The 17,056-nt window shown below is 36.7% G+C and overlaps 1 protein-coding gene across 3 annotated transcripts in view; it reads left to right on the top strand.

The window, feature by feature from the left end:
* The window catches only part of LOC136025254 (G protein-coupled receptor kinase 2-like), a 149,160-nt gene that overhangs the window by 2,011 nt on the left and 130,093 nt on the right, over positions 1–17,056 (top strand). For all 3 annotated transcript variants that reach the window (XM_065701101.1, XM_065701098.1, XM_065701100.1), the window contains exon 2: positions 13,090–13,252. In XM_065701101.1, the coding sequence (XP_065557173.1) occupies positions 13,201–13,252 (52 nt within the window). In that variant the 5' untranslated portion in view covers positions 13,090–13,200. The remainder of the gene's footprint in view (positions 1–13,089; positions 13,253–17,056) is intronic.

Here is a 17,056-nt window from a genome sequence, read left to right as displayed (position 1 = left end):
TTGGCAAGTTTGGTGCTTCTGGACATGCTAGGATGATGAAAATTGGTAGGCGTGTCAGGGACCTGAACAAATTGATTTGATAAAGTCTTTTTCTCTGATTCAACCATCTGGGGGGGGGGGGGCTGAAGGGAGAGGACAAATTAGAAAATTGAGTTTTTTACTTATGAGTGGGTGATTGGATCTAAATGAATTTTGATGATTAGAAGCACCTCATGACTCAGAGCCCTTATTTTAAATCCTGACTGGCATTAAGCTTCTGATTTTCCTTTTAAATCAATCTATTGCTTCTTAGAATTTTGCTAAAGCCCATACAATATGAGCTCTTGGCTCTTTTGAACTTGTCACAAGTGCCATATTAGCTCTTAGCTCTTGTCCATGGTTGCTTTAGCTAGTCACATTCAACTCCAGATTTCACCTTACCTTGATCACTTTAATCCATCTGAGAGCTTTAAGGTCCTCCATACCTGTAGTGCTCTTGAGTTGATAACTGCCAGTTTAACCTCCACTGCTTCTTCTTCCACTTTGAATGTATTTAAGACAGCACTTTATGAAAGAAAGCTTAAATTTGGTGACAACACTGTATGATTACAGGATGAGAGTCATATGATGGCTCCCAACAATCAGTTCAGTGGCTGAGAGAGTTTTGGAAATTATCATTAGGAATTCAAACTCCATGATCATGTACAAACAGCAGTAGCCAAGGTTTTTGGAATGCTTTGGCCAAATAATTGTTATTAACAGCAAAAAATGTTCAGGCAATAATTTTTATTTTATGACTCATAGAAGGATAGAAACTGGTACTTTGCTGCTTGGCGATCTCTTTTGTTTCTTAAAAATGAGATGAGACCTCTAAATTTCTCTTTGAGATGGTTCTATCCCAGTAATCTTTGACCACTGGCTTTATACAACTACCCTTGAAAGAGAATGCATCCATGAACATCCTTCTTAAAAAGACCAAATTTTGTATTTCAGCTTAAAACCTCTGGTCCAGGGTTGAAGGTTAGTTTGAATTTCATGATATTATTTTTCTAGGGTTGTTCTCCATTTTGGGATGTTTTTCCCATTTTTCTGCATTAAGTTTTCATCATGCTAATGAATTTTTATTGGCAAATTTGAATTTGATGAAATTTGTATATTTGGAATCAGCATAAAAAGTAATTTTCTCAAAACTGTTTTTCATCACAAATTAGAAGAAATTAGTAGTGTACCCTGAAGAGGTGTGGCTGTTTTGTTATTTAAATATGACATTTTAGATTTAATTTTCTGTTTAAATAAGCCCTCTTTTGCTACTCTATGACTATGTGGTGGCTACGATCACGCCCAGGGAAAATCAAATAAAAAATATAATAAACAAGTATTCCCAACTATCCCCCTCAAGAAAAATGCGTAATTTTATTTCTATGTAAATACAGACTTGAAACCTTTGCTCGAGGATTCTCAGACATGCTAAATGTGATGGTGACAATTCTCATCATTACATCACATCCCTTCCAAGGGTTGCTATCCTTCTTTTTTTAATTTTGCACTTTTTCTTATACTAATAAAGTTTGAATGGTAGTTTTAAACTTACTGATTTGTATTGGGAATCAACATTTGCTTTTCTAGAGTGCAATTATTACTGGAAGGGATTGCTCTTTACTTACAGTTTTTTGCCATGAAGTTCTTGATTAGTATTGTCATAGCCAGGAGCACAAATTCTTTTGAGTTTTATAGGTTCCTCTCAATGGCTTGCATTGAATTTTTCTTCAAATCTGGAAACTAGCAGCTTTTCTTTCTTGTGAGTTTTGGATTGATTTAGAAAGCAGTCTCCAATACAAAGTCTCCTTTTTCGGAACAATTTGTCTTTCTATCTTGCTCTGTTATTTTCTACAAATCTTGTAAGTGTTCAAAAGCTTGTTTGTATTGATTATGGAAAAGAATTAAGTTTTTCTATAAAAAAGAAAGTGTGTTTTTTTTTCTTTGGAAGAACTGCATGGGAATATTCTTGAAACTGAAAAAAACTCCTTCAAACTGATTAGCTAATTCTCTTGGAATTGCTGAAGAAACTGAAATGTAGAGAAAGGAAAATGAAATGCAATGAAAGGAAAATGAAATGTAAAAGATAATGGATATCAAGACAGTTCAGAAAATATTCATGGTGTAATTTCTTGGCTTAGCTTTGCACATCATAAAGGAAAACAAAGACGAATCATCCTATTTGTGCAATTCGTCTCCAAGCATACAACTGGAACATCTCTTCTGAAAGGCAATTTTTTTACATTGTTTAAATTACATTAAAGGTTTCTGGATGCAGAGATCTTCTAGCTTTGGAAACCTGTATATAAGATTGGTTTCTACTTCGTTTGTATGTAAATTTGACTTAATTGGCTTCTTTGCTTATTTACCCTGTATGATATTAAAAAAAAAAATCAACTACAGATGGTAATTTAAGCATATACAAGGGACATATTGCTGGGGCGTGGGTAGTTGCAAATACGTGCTTTTGATTGGCTGATTCATTTAATTTTTTGAAAGTGTCAAAAATAGCGTAGTAAATTATTCTGAAAATACCGTTTAAAAATGATTCTTTATCCTTAAACCTAATCCATCAAAAAATTACCACCCATTTATGTAATGAAATATGAATTATAAGTTTTTTTTGTATTCTCTCCAGTGATTTAATAGAATTGTAGAATTTTGTTTTGATCTATCTTGGATTTCAGTTTAAATCTGAAATTTCAACTATCAAGCAATAAATATCAAATTTTTTGTCGATTTTTTTATTTGGTCTATGAAATCTAATAGATACGAGTTTGTTTCAAAATTTTGTTTAAAATTCCAAAGACAGGTTTTATTTGCAATATTTTATTTTCTTTTCAACAAGAAAACTACAGTTCGCGCTGCAACGATTGATTAGAAATATTAATCCTAGGATTATAATTTCAACTTTACATAGGTATTGTCATATATCAAATTGGAGATAACTAGCCTATTATAGTTGGAATTTTTACTGTTAAACCACATTTCATATTTCCTTATTGAATTTTCCATAGGTTTATTTTTGTTTAAAATTGAACATACAAGTGTAGTCCTCAGTATTTTACTTTCTGTTCAAAAATATGCTTTAAAATTGAACAGACAAGTGCAGTCCTCAGTATTTCACTATCTGTTCAAAAATATACTACAGTACTCACTGCAACAACTTCTACCTTTACTAACAACTCCCTGGAGCCCTAAGCTGCTTGAGACTAATGCAGCTGCATATGACCCTTCTCCACCCAAATGTATTCAAAGCTTCACCTTTTACCCCATCCCACGAAGTCCCAATTTCTTTAAATCCTTCATTATGACCTCTTTCCACCTTTTCGGGGACGACCTACTATTCCTTTGGCCTCAGATGAATGGCTAAAAAGTAGAGTCTGTCATTTTTTTTCTGTAAAACGTTTACTGGTCATTACGATCTTTCTTTCACCATAGGTATAGAAAGGGAAATCAAACCATATTTTTTGTAAATCTTGTTTTTGACGTATGGCAGTCAAACGGGTATCTGAAGCAACACTTACACAATTCCTCTTGAATACAATTAACAAATTTTGCTCTGACTTTCAAAGAGCACACGTTTCAGGACCATATTTGAGCACTGTTATTACCGTTGCTTTTAATATTTTAATTTGATTTGTACACATGTCTTCCTATTCATCCAAACTTTTTTCAACTACAAAAAAAAAAAAAAAAAAAACACCCTGAGCCGTGGCTATTCTACTTTTTATGCCTTCGCTGCATCCAGCATCTTTGTTCATAATCCTATCCATGGGAGTGAAGTTATTCACTTTATCGTTCCTTTAGTCAGCCAACTTTATGTCTACATCCTATTCCCAGTCAAAGTGACTCAGTCATCTTAAAATTTTCAAACCTATTCCTGCACCTTTAACCCCAAAACTACTACTACCACTGCTACTAACAACTCACCGCAACCCCAAGCCGCCTGAGGCCAACACAGCCGCACATGCTCCTCCTCCATCCCAATCTATTCAAGCCTCCCTCTTTACACCCTCCCAGGAAGTTCCCATTTCCTTTAAATCTTTGTTTATGACATCCTCCCATCCCAGACAAGGATGACCTGCTTTTCATCTAGCCCTAGATGGTTGGCCAAAAAGGACAATCCTCGACAATCTGTCATCCTTCATCGGCAGATAGTGCCCTAGCCATCTCAACCTTTCTTACTTTATAGTCATAGAAAGCGAGATTGAACTGCATTTTCGTACAGACTGTTGTTTGAAATACAATCAACTCCCAAAACCTTCAAAGCTCATTATTCTTCTCAACATTTTTATCCTAAACACTTCAATCATCATTATAATCTGTAACTATGACTGGGAAGAGTTTTACCTTCCCACTTGATTTCGTGCTGTCCCATACCCTTTGCCATTTTCCTTTAGGCAAAATCCATCAAAATAATTCATATAAAAGTGGATAGGACATATCCCCGCTCAACTTTACAGGGATAGGACCTTCACTAAAGCTTTTTGATCGTCTGAGTCAAATGTCTCTTCATTATATTTGAAACTAAGGACTAAAGGGGTCTAATGATTCAGACACTTCCCATCTATCAATTTTTGAAATTCTTATCGACGCTTTCTCTTTCTTCCTAAAACTACACCGTTCTTCTCTTAAATTTGTATCTACAGTGTTTGTTAGTCTAAAAATCGTTTGACCTTTCTTATAAAGAGTTATTAAATTTTTCTCAAATCACAACTTGCTTACTCTTTTGAGAAATTATATTCATAATCTTTAGTAATTTTTCTCAAAATTTTCAGCCACCATATTTCAATAAATCATTTACCATACTATCAGTACTTGAGACCTTATTGTTGTTTAATGCGTTTGATACTTTCTTTAACTCCCCCTGGTAAAATAAACCGTACTTTTCTTACAAATCGTCGATTTTTTTTCAATGTTTCCTTTATCAATTCTTACAACTTTATCACGGTTCTTCCTATCTCTGTTTAACATTTTCCTTATCACTAATTGAGTGCCCGCTCCTATCTTTAATTGGGATAAGTCTATGCTAACTATTTCCTCTCAGTTTTTTAATATTACAATACACTTTCTTTCTATTATTTCGTCTGGGTGCATCTCAGATCCTTGTCAATTCTGTCTACGGCTCCAATTTTAAACCTCCTTAATTCCTGAACCTTGGGTTATACCCAACATAACTCAACAAATTCTACTCTCTAGATTATCTCATTGCAGTATAAGAGGGAATTCCAGTACTTGGTCAAATTTCCCATTTGTCTGGAAGGGTTATCATCATGCATCCTTTTTTTCGGCTCATCAACTGTATTTGAGTTTGGTGTTCCGCGAGGCTCAGTTCTAGGGTCAATTCTTTTCTTAATTTATGTTAAAGATCTTATTTTTGTTGTTAAGAACCAAAATCCAAAAGTTTGTTGTTGTCTATATTACCCTGGTTCTTTCTATACCCGTAAATCTCCATCAATAGATGAGGACACTCAAGTTGCCCTAACTGATGAAAATACCCTTTGCATTGCTGTCAGAGCAGAACCATCAATCCGCATCTAATTACCTGTTTTGCTTTAGAGAGTAATCATATGGTTTCAACCTAATTGCCTGACTCTAAATGTTGCTAAGTCAAGCCTCCTGATTGTCTTGTGAATTTGTCAGACTTGCCCTCAATTTTGGAAAAAGAGTTCTCTCAGTAAACCTAGTGATCGGTATCTGTGGATCCCAAGTATATTCTTGATCAAAATATGTCCTATAGGCATTATAATAGTCTAATTAAAACGAAGGTATCTAGGGATCTTGGAATTGGTAGAAAGCTCAAGCACATTTTTTCCTGAATCGATTCAAAAAATTTAGTTCCATTGTTTATTTCAGTTTTACGCCTCTTATCGCCCTATTATATGGATATTAACTTTTCCTTTCATTTGGCACAGATTTCTAAGGTATATGAAAAAGTGAGGAACCGTGTCATATAAATAAATAGTTTTCTTTATAAGCTGTTTCTTGATTTAGAATCGCTATATATTTTCTTTCATGTGCATCTTTTGCTTTTCTTGGGTTACACGGTGATGTTTTTTCGACCCTCAGAACTGGTTCATCTCTTGTCTCTGTTTCATGCATTTTGTTTCTAGTCTTATAAATCACTACTGCATTTCAGGATAATTTTGCTTAATTTATTTACTTTTTTTAATACTGTTGCATGGCTGGTGTCCCTGGGCCAAGTTGGAACTGTTTGCTCTTATTGCTTATTGAACCTGGCGCTTTGCTCCCGCTTGATTTTCAGCTGGTTGTCAATAGAGGGTGGCTGTTCGTCATTTTCTTTTTCGTTGTGTATTTTATTTTAATTTTTTTACTTTGTTGTTCTTCTTTCTCCCTGCGTTTCTCGTCATAGAGCCATGCAAGGGTTAAATGATGATGTGTATGCCTTTTTATTTTTATCTATTACTGATACTTTATTATATCTGAAAAAAAATTTCTATCTAATATATCTTTTTATCTATCTATCTATCTAGTGCAAATTGCACAATATAAGTCACAATCAGAATAACCTATCAAATATAATTTCCCACTCCATTTTCCTGGGGCTGCTGCAAAGACCTTACATTTATAGACTCTAAATATTGAGAAATCTGAGATGATTTGTTTCCCGTGGGTAGTATGTATGGAGATCGTTTCCATTGATGGAATCTAAGATCTTTATTAGAAGGTCAGCAGAGAAAACTTTAAAGAGGATGGAAAAACTCAGGAATGTCCATGTGTCTTTGGTATTTGGTGTCGATATTATTCGAGGATTCTTGTTTCCCTCCTTTAAAAAACTAAATGTTGTTACTTTCCAGTTTTGCTTCAAAGTTTTGCTTTTTTTTTGCTTTCCTTGATCCGCGTCAATAGGAAATAGTGACATCTCTAGAATATAATTACTGGACTCAATCGAATCTAAATGTCGAAATAATTATATTGAGAAATCGGAAATGATCTGTATTTCTCGTGGGTAAAATTTATAGGGATCGTTTTTTATTGACGGAATGTAAGATCTCTATTAGAAGGCCAAAAGAAAAAAAAACTTTAAAAAGAGTGGAATGTCTCAGAGGTGTTCACAATTAGAGCATCACCCCATGAATATTCGTTAATATATGGTATGAAGATCAGAAGAAAATATGCGAAGAGATTGCTTAAAATAGCATTACTTTGTGTCTATACCAGTGGGGCTGACAATATTTTGGTGGGCCATGGGCAGGACGTGCACCCTTTGGCTGACTATACTTGAGAGCCTGAATTTTGAAGAAAAATTTATTTGAATGACATCACATTCAAATGTTTTTAAAGAGCAAAAAAGATGCATGATGTTATATCCAGACGATATTTTTCATTAGCATAAAATATGCCTAGAGGACAACCTGAAAAAACTTACCAAGTTAACGGCTTCTAAGCTTCCTTTAAGTGAATGCACATAAAATTTGAATAACAAAATTTAAATAGCATGGCGGGTGCATCAGGATTTTAGAAATGCCTAGGTGTAGCATGGCCCAAAATTGACTAAGGACCGCTGGTCTAGCGAAACTAGGAAGCCAAGTCGTCGATTATCAAGCTCAGAAAAAGGTGCAGAACTTCATTTTGGCGCTCTTGCAAAATTTCGCTCCATGTTGTAATTCAAGTTCTTCATTTTGCTTTTTTTTTTAGTTATCGTCCAAAATAGATTTGTGTATATAGCCTACATTCCTAGTAGTGAGGGGGCGGGGCAATACTCCTGAGGGAATAGCCTGAGACTCTAAAGAATATACCCTAAACCTCATTGGATATACCATAAACCGTATTAGCACATGATCTACATATTCAGGCCATGACAATTATACGAATAACTTTTTTATTTGGGTTGAGTGTAGCTAGTATTATGACACGCGCTTGGGTAAAGTAAATCAAACGCATTTATAATACGAACCAAATTTTAATGAATCAAAAAGCGAAAAATCTGCTAGCCCTTGTTTCTTATGACTTGCGCTTTGGTAAAGTAATCCATCAAACTTGGTCTCCCCAATGAATCAATTGCTATGAAATTTTTTAAAAGGGAACTTATGGTCATGTATGTCCTATCTACAAGGGACCCCATTACCCCTCCCCCAACATTTTGCCCCTCTTTTTTGGACTTAGAATTTTTTGAGACTTCTTTCAAATGATTTTTTTTGGGAAGGGTGCCATATGATAATAGGTTGTGATATTGATAAAAATTTCAGCCAAGCGTTTCCAAATCTTTTGTGATATTACCAAAATCTTGTCTGATATTATCAAACATCTTGCACTAAACTATCAAAATCTCACCTCATATAACGAGAGTCCTCAATTGCATTATCGAAACATTATGTGGTATTATCGAAATCAACACACAAAGACAGACACATAGACAAGTAAACAATCGCTCAGACACATAGATACAGAGTGAGATAGAGGGAGAGACAAAAACTCATACAAACACACAGTCAGACACACAAACACACAAATAGAAACAAAGAAACAGCTGCTCAGACAAACTTTGTCAGGCACACAAACTCTCTATGTCTATGTGTCTGAGTGGCTGTTTGCTTGTCTCCGTGTCTTTCTGTGTGTGTGTCTGATTCGGTGAGTTTGTTTGATTTTCTGTCCCTCTCTCTTTATGACTATGTGTCTGAGCGGATGTTTTCTTGTCTCTGTATTTGTCTGTGTGTGTCTGACCCGGCATATTTGTATGTCTCTCTCTCTCTCTCTCTCTCTCTCTCTCTCTCTCTCTCTCTGTATGCCTGTATCTCTGAGCAGTGGTTGGCTTGTTTCTATGTCGGTCTTTGTGTGTTTTTGTCTGAATCTGTGTGTTTATATGTTTTTAGTCTTTCTCTCTCTCTCTCTCTCTCTCTCTCTCTCTCTCTCTCTCTCTCTGTATGGCTGTGTCTCTGAGCAGCGGTTTGCTCGTTTCTGTGCCTGTCTTTGTGTATTTGTGTCTGAATCTGTGTGTTTGTATGTTTTTTCTCTCTCTCTCTCTGCCATGTGTCTGAATGGCTGTTTGCCTGTCTCTGTGTCTGTTTGTGTGTGTGTGTTGGATTCAGTGTGTTTGTATGTGTTTTTGTCTCTCTCTTTGTGCCTGTGTGTTTTTAGTGACTGTTTGCCTGTCTCTATGCCTGTCTTGGTGTGGCTGACACGGCATGTTTGTATGTATTTTTTCTCTCTGTATGCTTATGTGTCTGAGTAGCGGTTTGCTTGTCTCTGTGTCTATGTTTGTGTTTGTTTTTCTGAATCTATTTTGTTTGTGTTTTCTTCTCTATCTCTCTGTACCTGTGTGTCTTAATGGCTGTTTCATGTCTCTGTGTCTGACTCGGTGTGTTTGTATGTATTTTTCTCTCTCCCTCTTTGTATCCATGGGTGTCTGAGTGGCGGTTTGCTTGTCTCTATGTCTGTCTTTGTGTGATTTTGTGTCTGACTGTGTAACTGTATATATTTTTGTCCGTCTCTCTGTATACCTATGTATCTGAGGGACTTTTTGCTTGTCTCTGTGTCTGTCTATATGTGTCTGACTTGGTGTCTTTGTATATTTTAATCTCTCTCTCTCTGTATACCTGTTTGTCTGAGTTGCCATTTGCTTGTCTCTATGTCTGCCTTTGTGTGACTATGTGTCTGACTGTATGTTTGTATGTGTTTCTGCCTCTCTCTCCCTCTCTCTCTCTCTCTCTGCCTATGTGTCTGAGTGGCTGTTTGCTTGTTTCTTTGTCTGTCTTTGTGTGTTTGACTCTTCGTGTTTGTATTTCTTTTTGTATCTCTCTATGCCTATGTGTTTGAGTGGTGGTTTTCTTTTCTCTATGTCTGTCTTGCGTGTGTGTGTCTGTCTGACTCGGCGTGTTTGTATGCGTTTTCTCTCTCTCTGTATGCCTATGTGTCTGAGCTCTTCTTTGTGTCTGACTTGGTGTTTTTGTATGCGTTTTCTTTCTCTCTCTCTCTCTCTCTCTCTCTCTCTCTCTCTCTCTCTCTGTATGCCTGTGTCTGAGCGGTTGTTTGCCTGTGGCCATGTGTCTGTGTGATTTCGTCTCTGACTCAGTGTTTGTGTTTGTATGTGTGTTCGTCTGTCTCTCTGTGCCTGTTTTTCTGAGCGGCTGTTTACTTGTCTCTGTTCTGTCTGTTTGTGTCTGAGTAGCTGTGTTTGCATGCGTTTTCCTGTCTCTCTCTCTGTATGCCTATGTGTCTGAAAGGCGGTATGCTCGTCTTTATATCTGCCTTTGTTGATTTTGTGTCTGACTGCATTTGTACCTGTTTCTCTCTCTCTCTCTCTCTCTCTCTCTCTCTCGCTCTCCCTCTCTCTCTCTCTGTGCCTGCTTTTTGAGCGGTTATTTGCTTGTCTTTATCTCTCTCTTTATTTGATTGTTTGTCTGACTCAGTGTGTTTGCATGCATTTTTGTCTCACTCTCTGGATGCCTATGTGTCTGAGCAGCTTGTTTGATGTCTGTGTCAGACTTGGTGTGTTTGTATGTGTTTTTTTTTCTCTCTCTCTGTATGCCTATGGGTCTGACTGGCTGTTTGCTTGTTTCTATGTGTGTCTTTGTCTGATTTTGTTTCTGACTCTGTGTGTGTCTGTATGTGTTTTGTCTGTCTCTCTGTGCCTTTGTGTCTGAGTGGGTGTTTGCTTTTCTCTTTTTCTGTCTTTATAATTTTGTTTTTCTGACTCTGTGTGTTTGTATGTGTTTCTCTCTCTCTCTCTCTGTATGCCTATGTGTCTGAGCGGCTGTTTGCTTGTCTTTGTGTCTGTCTCTGTGTGTCGGACTCGCTGTATTTGAATGTGTTTTTTTTATCTCTCTGTCTGTGTGCCTATACTTCTGAAAGGCTATTTGCTTGTCTTTATATCTGTCTTTGTGTGATTTTATGTGTGTTTCTGTTTGTTTGTATCTTTTTCTCTCTCTCTCTCTCTCTGTGCCTGTGTGTTGGAGCGGCTGTTTGCTTGTCTCTATATCTGTCTTTGTGTGATTGTCTGTCTGACTCTGCCTGTTTGTACATATTTTAGTATCTCTCTCTGTGTCTATTCGTTTGAGCGGCTGTTTGTTTGTCTCTGTGTCTGACTCGTTGTGTTTGTATGCTATTCTCTCTCTCTCTCCCTCTCTGTATACCTGTGTGCCTGAGCAGCTGTATGTTTGTCTCTCTGTCTGTATGTGTGTGTTTGAGTTGCTGTGTTTGTGTGCGTTTTTCTCGCTCTCTCTGTACGTCTATTTGTCTGATAGGTGGTTTGCTAGTCTTTATGTCTGTCTTCGTATGATTTTGTGTCTGACTCCGTGCGTTTGTTTGTTTTTTTCTCTCTCTTTCTCTCTGTGCCTGTGTGTTTGAGTGGCTGTTTGCTTGTTTCTATGTCTGTATGTGTGTCTTTGTGTGTCTGACCCTGCTTTATTGTATACTTTATTGTTTTTCTCTCTGTATGCCCATGTGTCTGAGTGGCGGTTTGCTTGTCTCTATGCGTTTGTTTTGTATGTTTGTGTGTTGAAATTCTGAGTTCAAAAGAATTGAATTGAGTCCAAATTCGAGTTAAAAATGAGCTCAAAGGGGGGGGGGGCAAAACGTTGGGGAAGAGGAATTGGGATCCCTTGGAGGTGGGACATGGATGACCATAATTTCCTTCTTTTTGAATGTCATAGCAATTGATTCATTGGGGAACATAATTTCGCTGGTTTACTTTACCCAAACGCATGTCATAAGAAAAAAGGGGTAGCAGATTTTTCGCTTTTCGATTCATTAAAATTCGGTTCGTATTATAAAATGCGTTTGATTTACTTTACCCAAGCACGTGTCATAAGACTGGTTTCATTCAACCCTAATAAAAATTTATTCATATAATTGCCATGACCTGAATGTGTGGGTCATGTGCTAATAAGATTTATGGCAGATGTATTGAGGTGTAGGATATATTCTTTAGAGCTTCAGAATGTTCCCTCGGGAGTAATGCCTATCCCCTCACAACTATTTCTGTCGCCAAAACCATCTCCTAAGTTTCATATTTGACATTTCGTTGTAGTGGAATGAAGAACTGGTTTAGTATTTGATGTATGGGGATGGAAGCCCCTGTTGTGACGTTTGCTATGTCTTCTGAGAATATACAACCCTGTACTTTGAAACGAATCAAATAGTTTTCGGTCACTCCGACCACCATTTACAATCTGATTTCTGGAGAAAAAACATATACATTTTCATTTCATTGACGTCCAATATTTTCAAACATCATACTTGCGACGCCTCAGCAGAAATGTCTCATCATGCTTCTAAGTCTGTCTCTTATTAAACATTTATAAATCACCTCCCATTCAAGACTAGTTATTTTTTTTCTTAACCTTTTTTTTTCAATTTTCTATCCTATCTTGCTTGAGGAGTGATTTATACTCCATTTACCATGAATTTCACAGATATTTAAGACTTGTGATGTATGTCAAAAATACATCCGCATCATTATTTGGAAATGAACTCGGCTAGTCTCATTTCGGTTTTGAAGGAAGATTTTCCCTTTATTGATTCTTGTGTTCAGCGTTTTCTTGCTAACAAAACACAGCTTAATTGCGAGAAATGTCCTGCGATCGATATAAATCTGATTTAATGCACCTCTTATAAAGCTGTTGATTGAAAATGTTTTTCTTTTTAGAACTAATCCTTCTGGTAGACTAAATTTCAGCCAAAGTGATTGTCAATAGCATTATCAGTATAAACGCAATTTAATTTGGGTCTTATAGGACTATTGACTTAAAATCCTTTTTTTTAAGAAATGGCCCTGAATTCAGACTGAATTCAGCGCAAATGGCACATTTTATCAGTTGCATCAAAAATAGACACATAACGTGATGCATATAGCATGAAGTTGTTGATTGAAAAGGTTTTCTTTTTAAAAATGGTCCTGTGATAAACTGAATTCAGCCCAAATAGCACATTTTATCAGTTGCATCGTCAATATAGGCTACACACAACGTAATGCATATTATACAATATTGCTAATTAAAAAGGTGTTATTTTTACAAATGGTCCTTCTTATAAAAGGAATTCAGTCAAATGAGACATTTCATCAATTGTATGTCTTATAAGGCTGTTGATTAACAATAGTTTTCTTTTTAGAAATGGTTCTTCTGGTAGCCTAAATTCAGCCAAAGTGGCACATATTATTTTCTATAGTACGCAGAGGGGCGTCTTTGCGGCGACCCCTGGGGATTTGTCAAGCTGGAGTTGATGGAGTTAGAAAATATAGTAGCTAATACTGTCTACCTTAAGGCAAGGGAGGGTAAGACAACATTTAATTTTTCGCTTCTTTTTCTATTTTTTATTTTTGCTTTTTGTCACAATTCTATAGGCTTACGTGAAATCACAATGAGATAGTCTGTCAATTTTTCTAATTTTCATTTGATCGATTGTATTCAATTATGGTCATTTAAGGTTATTTTTACAGCACTGATAATTGATCTTTAAATCATCAGCTATATTAGATTATACGAACTATTAATAATATAAAACGTATGATGTTTTTCAAATTGTTTTTTCGTCAGGCTTATTGGCCATATATACCATTAGAGCATCCTCTAAGCCTAAACCTCTTATTAATTATGAAAGCTTCAAGTAAAAAAAAAATAACAGTGCAGAGAATAAAAAAAAAATCGTAGAGAATGACATAAAAGAAGAAATTTTAGGCTCCAGTTTTTCAAATTTCATTAAAAGCTAATTTATTGGCCCATTATTTTTTTGGGGGGTGGGACCTCCTTTTGCAGCTTTGGTCACAAAACTGTCAAAAAGCTTGATGAGTCTTAAACTGGTATCCCATTTAGCCTATTTGTCACTCCTATTTATGTGTCCTGAGCCTTACTGAAGCGTTCCTCTTTCAAGGTAAACTAAATTTGGCAACAAAAACGTCCCCATAAGCCAAATGTGGCGTAAAGGGTTTATCCTTGAGTGCAAGTATTTCATGGGAAGCTAATAGCTGCTGTACGTCCATAGCGCACTGCAATGGATCATTGTTGTTTTGACGGAAAAAGTTTCTTTTTACGTCTTTCTGGACTCGTTACAAGTGAGCATTAAGACTCCGCATCACATCTGAATAATATGGCGTGTTGACAGTAGTACCATTTGGGACAAATTCTCAATGTACTGTCAAAGAAAAGGAAAGAATAGTGTTGTGGTGCTTGATTTCTGCAGCATGGTTTTCCTGTGGAAACCACTACGTCTAATGTCCTTCGCCATTCTCTGCTTTGCCTTTTGTGCCAAAATAAGAAGCCAACTTTTATCCCAGCCACAATTGTTTGCAGCAGTCATGTTCATGCGGTGGAGGCAAGTTCACACCAGTGGAGGTCTTACCCAGTTTACTATGATATTTTTGTCACACATCTTGGGTATGTTTAGCAAGGTTTGACATGCTTCACTGCCTAATTTTTGTTTTTACACTTATTAGGTGGACACTGCTGGGTCAGTATGCTTGAAAGTTTCTCCTGCGATTGACGACAAGGCAGCCAAGAGGGTCATATTTATACCCTAAGTATGATTCACTACTGCGAGATTTTTTAACCAAGCTTCCGTGGAGTCCTGCTATTACCTTTTCTGAAACAAAGTCCTCAGGAGGTTCTTCGAGGCTCTGCAACAAAGGGTAATCTAGACAAAATATAAACAATGTCAGAGATATGGTGTCAAGAACATATAGAGGAGTTGATTTTTGGGAGGCGTCATAAGTTCTAAAAAATAGCACAGGCAACTATATGAAAAATGAAAAAAATTATTGGAAAACCGCAAAACTAGGTTTTTGAGAGGGGTGGGGGCACAGACCCAAAGCTTACCGCCGCGTGCTTGCCTGAATGGTTTACATTGCGGGGAGGAGTTCTTTGAGACACGCACCTTATTTTAAGAGCTCTGCAAAGATAAAAAGACATGGAAACAACAACTCCTAGTGTAACGTATCTGTTGACTCCTAGGGATTTAAAAGGGGCTAAAGCGGTCCAGGGAATACCTGACTAAGATGGAGCGACAACGTGAGGAGAAAAATCATTTATAAAAGCGTGAACTCGCACTTAGACGAGGCACAAGAGTCCGCAGCCTCAAGAAATATTGTATAAACATTGTACATTTTGTAAATGTCTAATAGATTTGTCGGTTCTTTTGTAATAAAAGTCTTTAACCCTCGAAGCTGGAAGTTGAAAACTAGCTTAAGTAACAGAAATGTGCTCTGAGAATTAGCCATACGCTCATGGATCTAGCTCATCACCTTTCGCCTAGCTGCAAAAGAGTTGAGAGGAGCTTCAAACATAGTGTCTCTTGTTTGGAATATACAAATTCTATTTTTTTTTAATTTTATTCCAAATTTTTTCAAGAAATGAAAAACTTTTGATGAAAAAGTTTACAATGAACAAATTGTATTTTTAAATTATTTTTCTTCAACTCACCGACTTTCTGTATCGTTTATTGTTGCTATTTTATGTTTGTACCGTAAATTCGCTTTTTTTTGTGAGCCATTAGCAGTGATGCCATAAGGCTTTTAACGACACACATAGCCAATACTCCTTTCTTCCTTTAATAATTTAAAATGAACGGCGAACCCCTCAAGACGCAGGTGTTATTAAACTTCTCCGAGACGCAGGTGCATGTTACGTCATACGGAATGTCTTCTAAGAGATGCAGGTGTATGCTACGTAATATGAGATTGCTTGCCTACTTTGAGGATGACGTAATCTTGCGTGACTTGATGGATTTTTTGGGAGTGACGCAATCTCGCGTGACATGCTAGACTTAGGCCCCGCGGGGAACCCCCACTTGTAACTGAGCACGGTGTACTAGTGGGTGTTACGTAAGGGCGGTACACGCGTGCGTTACGTAATAGCGGTGCATACGTGGGTGTTACGTAATGGGGGCGCACATGGAAGATGTCACGTAATGGCAGGGCACACGTGGTGTGGTAAGTAATGACAGCGCACACGTTGGATACTACGTAATGACTGTACACTCATCCGTGTTACATAATGCTTCAAGAGATTCTTGTCTTCGGAGATTTCTTTTTCTTTCAAGGTGTTTTTTTCAGGGAACCTTCATATACTAATGATTTTTGTCCCCATTAGGGTTCGAAAGGGTCATTTCCATCCAATGGAACTTTGCCCTAGGCAGCTGGACTAGTAATCTATTTCTAATATTATGATTCAGGAAATAGATTCTACGAAATAACCAATTCCACCCGCGAAGAATTCCCATGTCCCGCTTACTAGAAGGATTATGCTATTGATTACGAGTTTCCTATGACTGCAATAATTGAGATGCTGAGGAGAAAATTGATTTCTAGAGTTTGGTTATATTTGAAGTGCACCTGCTTGCTAAATAATTCTTTAAAAGGCTACTTCTTAGCCATATGATCTTAGCATTTTGGAGGGTCCTTCTTAGGAAAATACTCCTTCTTAGAGAATGTTTAGAGATGTTTTCTTACAGAATGTAACTTAATTCTATATTTTATTCATTTTTCTTGGTATTATTTTCTCTCAATCCCAACCTGTGATACTCAATGGCTGACAAAGAAAACCCTCTAGCAAGCACTATCATACATATGACATTTTTCGGGAATTTTTATGCACAAATATTCGTTTACACAAGAATTGTTCGTTAAAACTTAATGAAAAAAATCCTCAGTAGCGTTTCTTCTGGTGACTCCTAGCAATTAAGGCCAGCGAGGAACAATTTACCACTCCTGATGACACCCTTCTGGCCCACATTATCACACCTAAGGGTTTTTTCGAGCTTTTACCTTAAGAAATAAATTTATAAACTAAAAAAATGACCATTATTTTATTTGAACCTGTTGTGTGCTGATCAAACAGTTCGTGGTAACGAACTGTAGTAAGGAGCGATCCGGCTCAATAGTAACCAAAACTCTAAAAAATTGAATTTTGATATCAATACCTACATCAAAAGAATCGCATTTTAATGCTGATTTTAAATATATAAGTTTCATCAAGTTTAGTCTTACCCATCAAAAGTTACGAGCCTAAGAAAATTTGCCTTATTTAGGAAAATAGGGTCGTAGGATCTTTAAAACTCTACGACTAAAAGTCGTAGGATCTTAACG

Source organism: Artemia franciscana, chromosome 3 (genome assembly GCF_032884065.1).
Source record: "Artemia franciscana chromosome 3, ASM3288406v1, whole genome shotgun sequence".
NCBI classification, from domain to species: domain Eukaryota; kingdom Metazoa; phylum Arthropoda; class Branchiopoda; order Anostraca; family Artemiidae; genus Artemia; species Artemia franciscana.
Note: the sequence above shows the minus strand (reverse complement) of the source record. Positions and strands in the feature narration are given on the sequence as shown.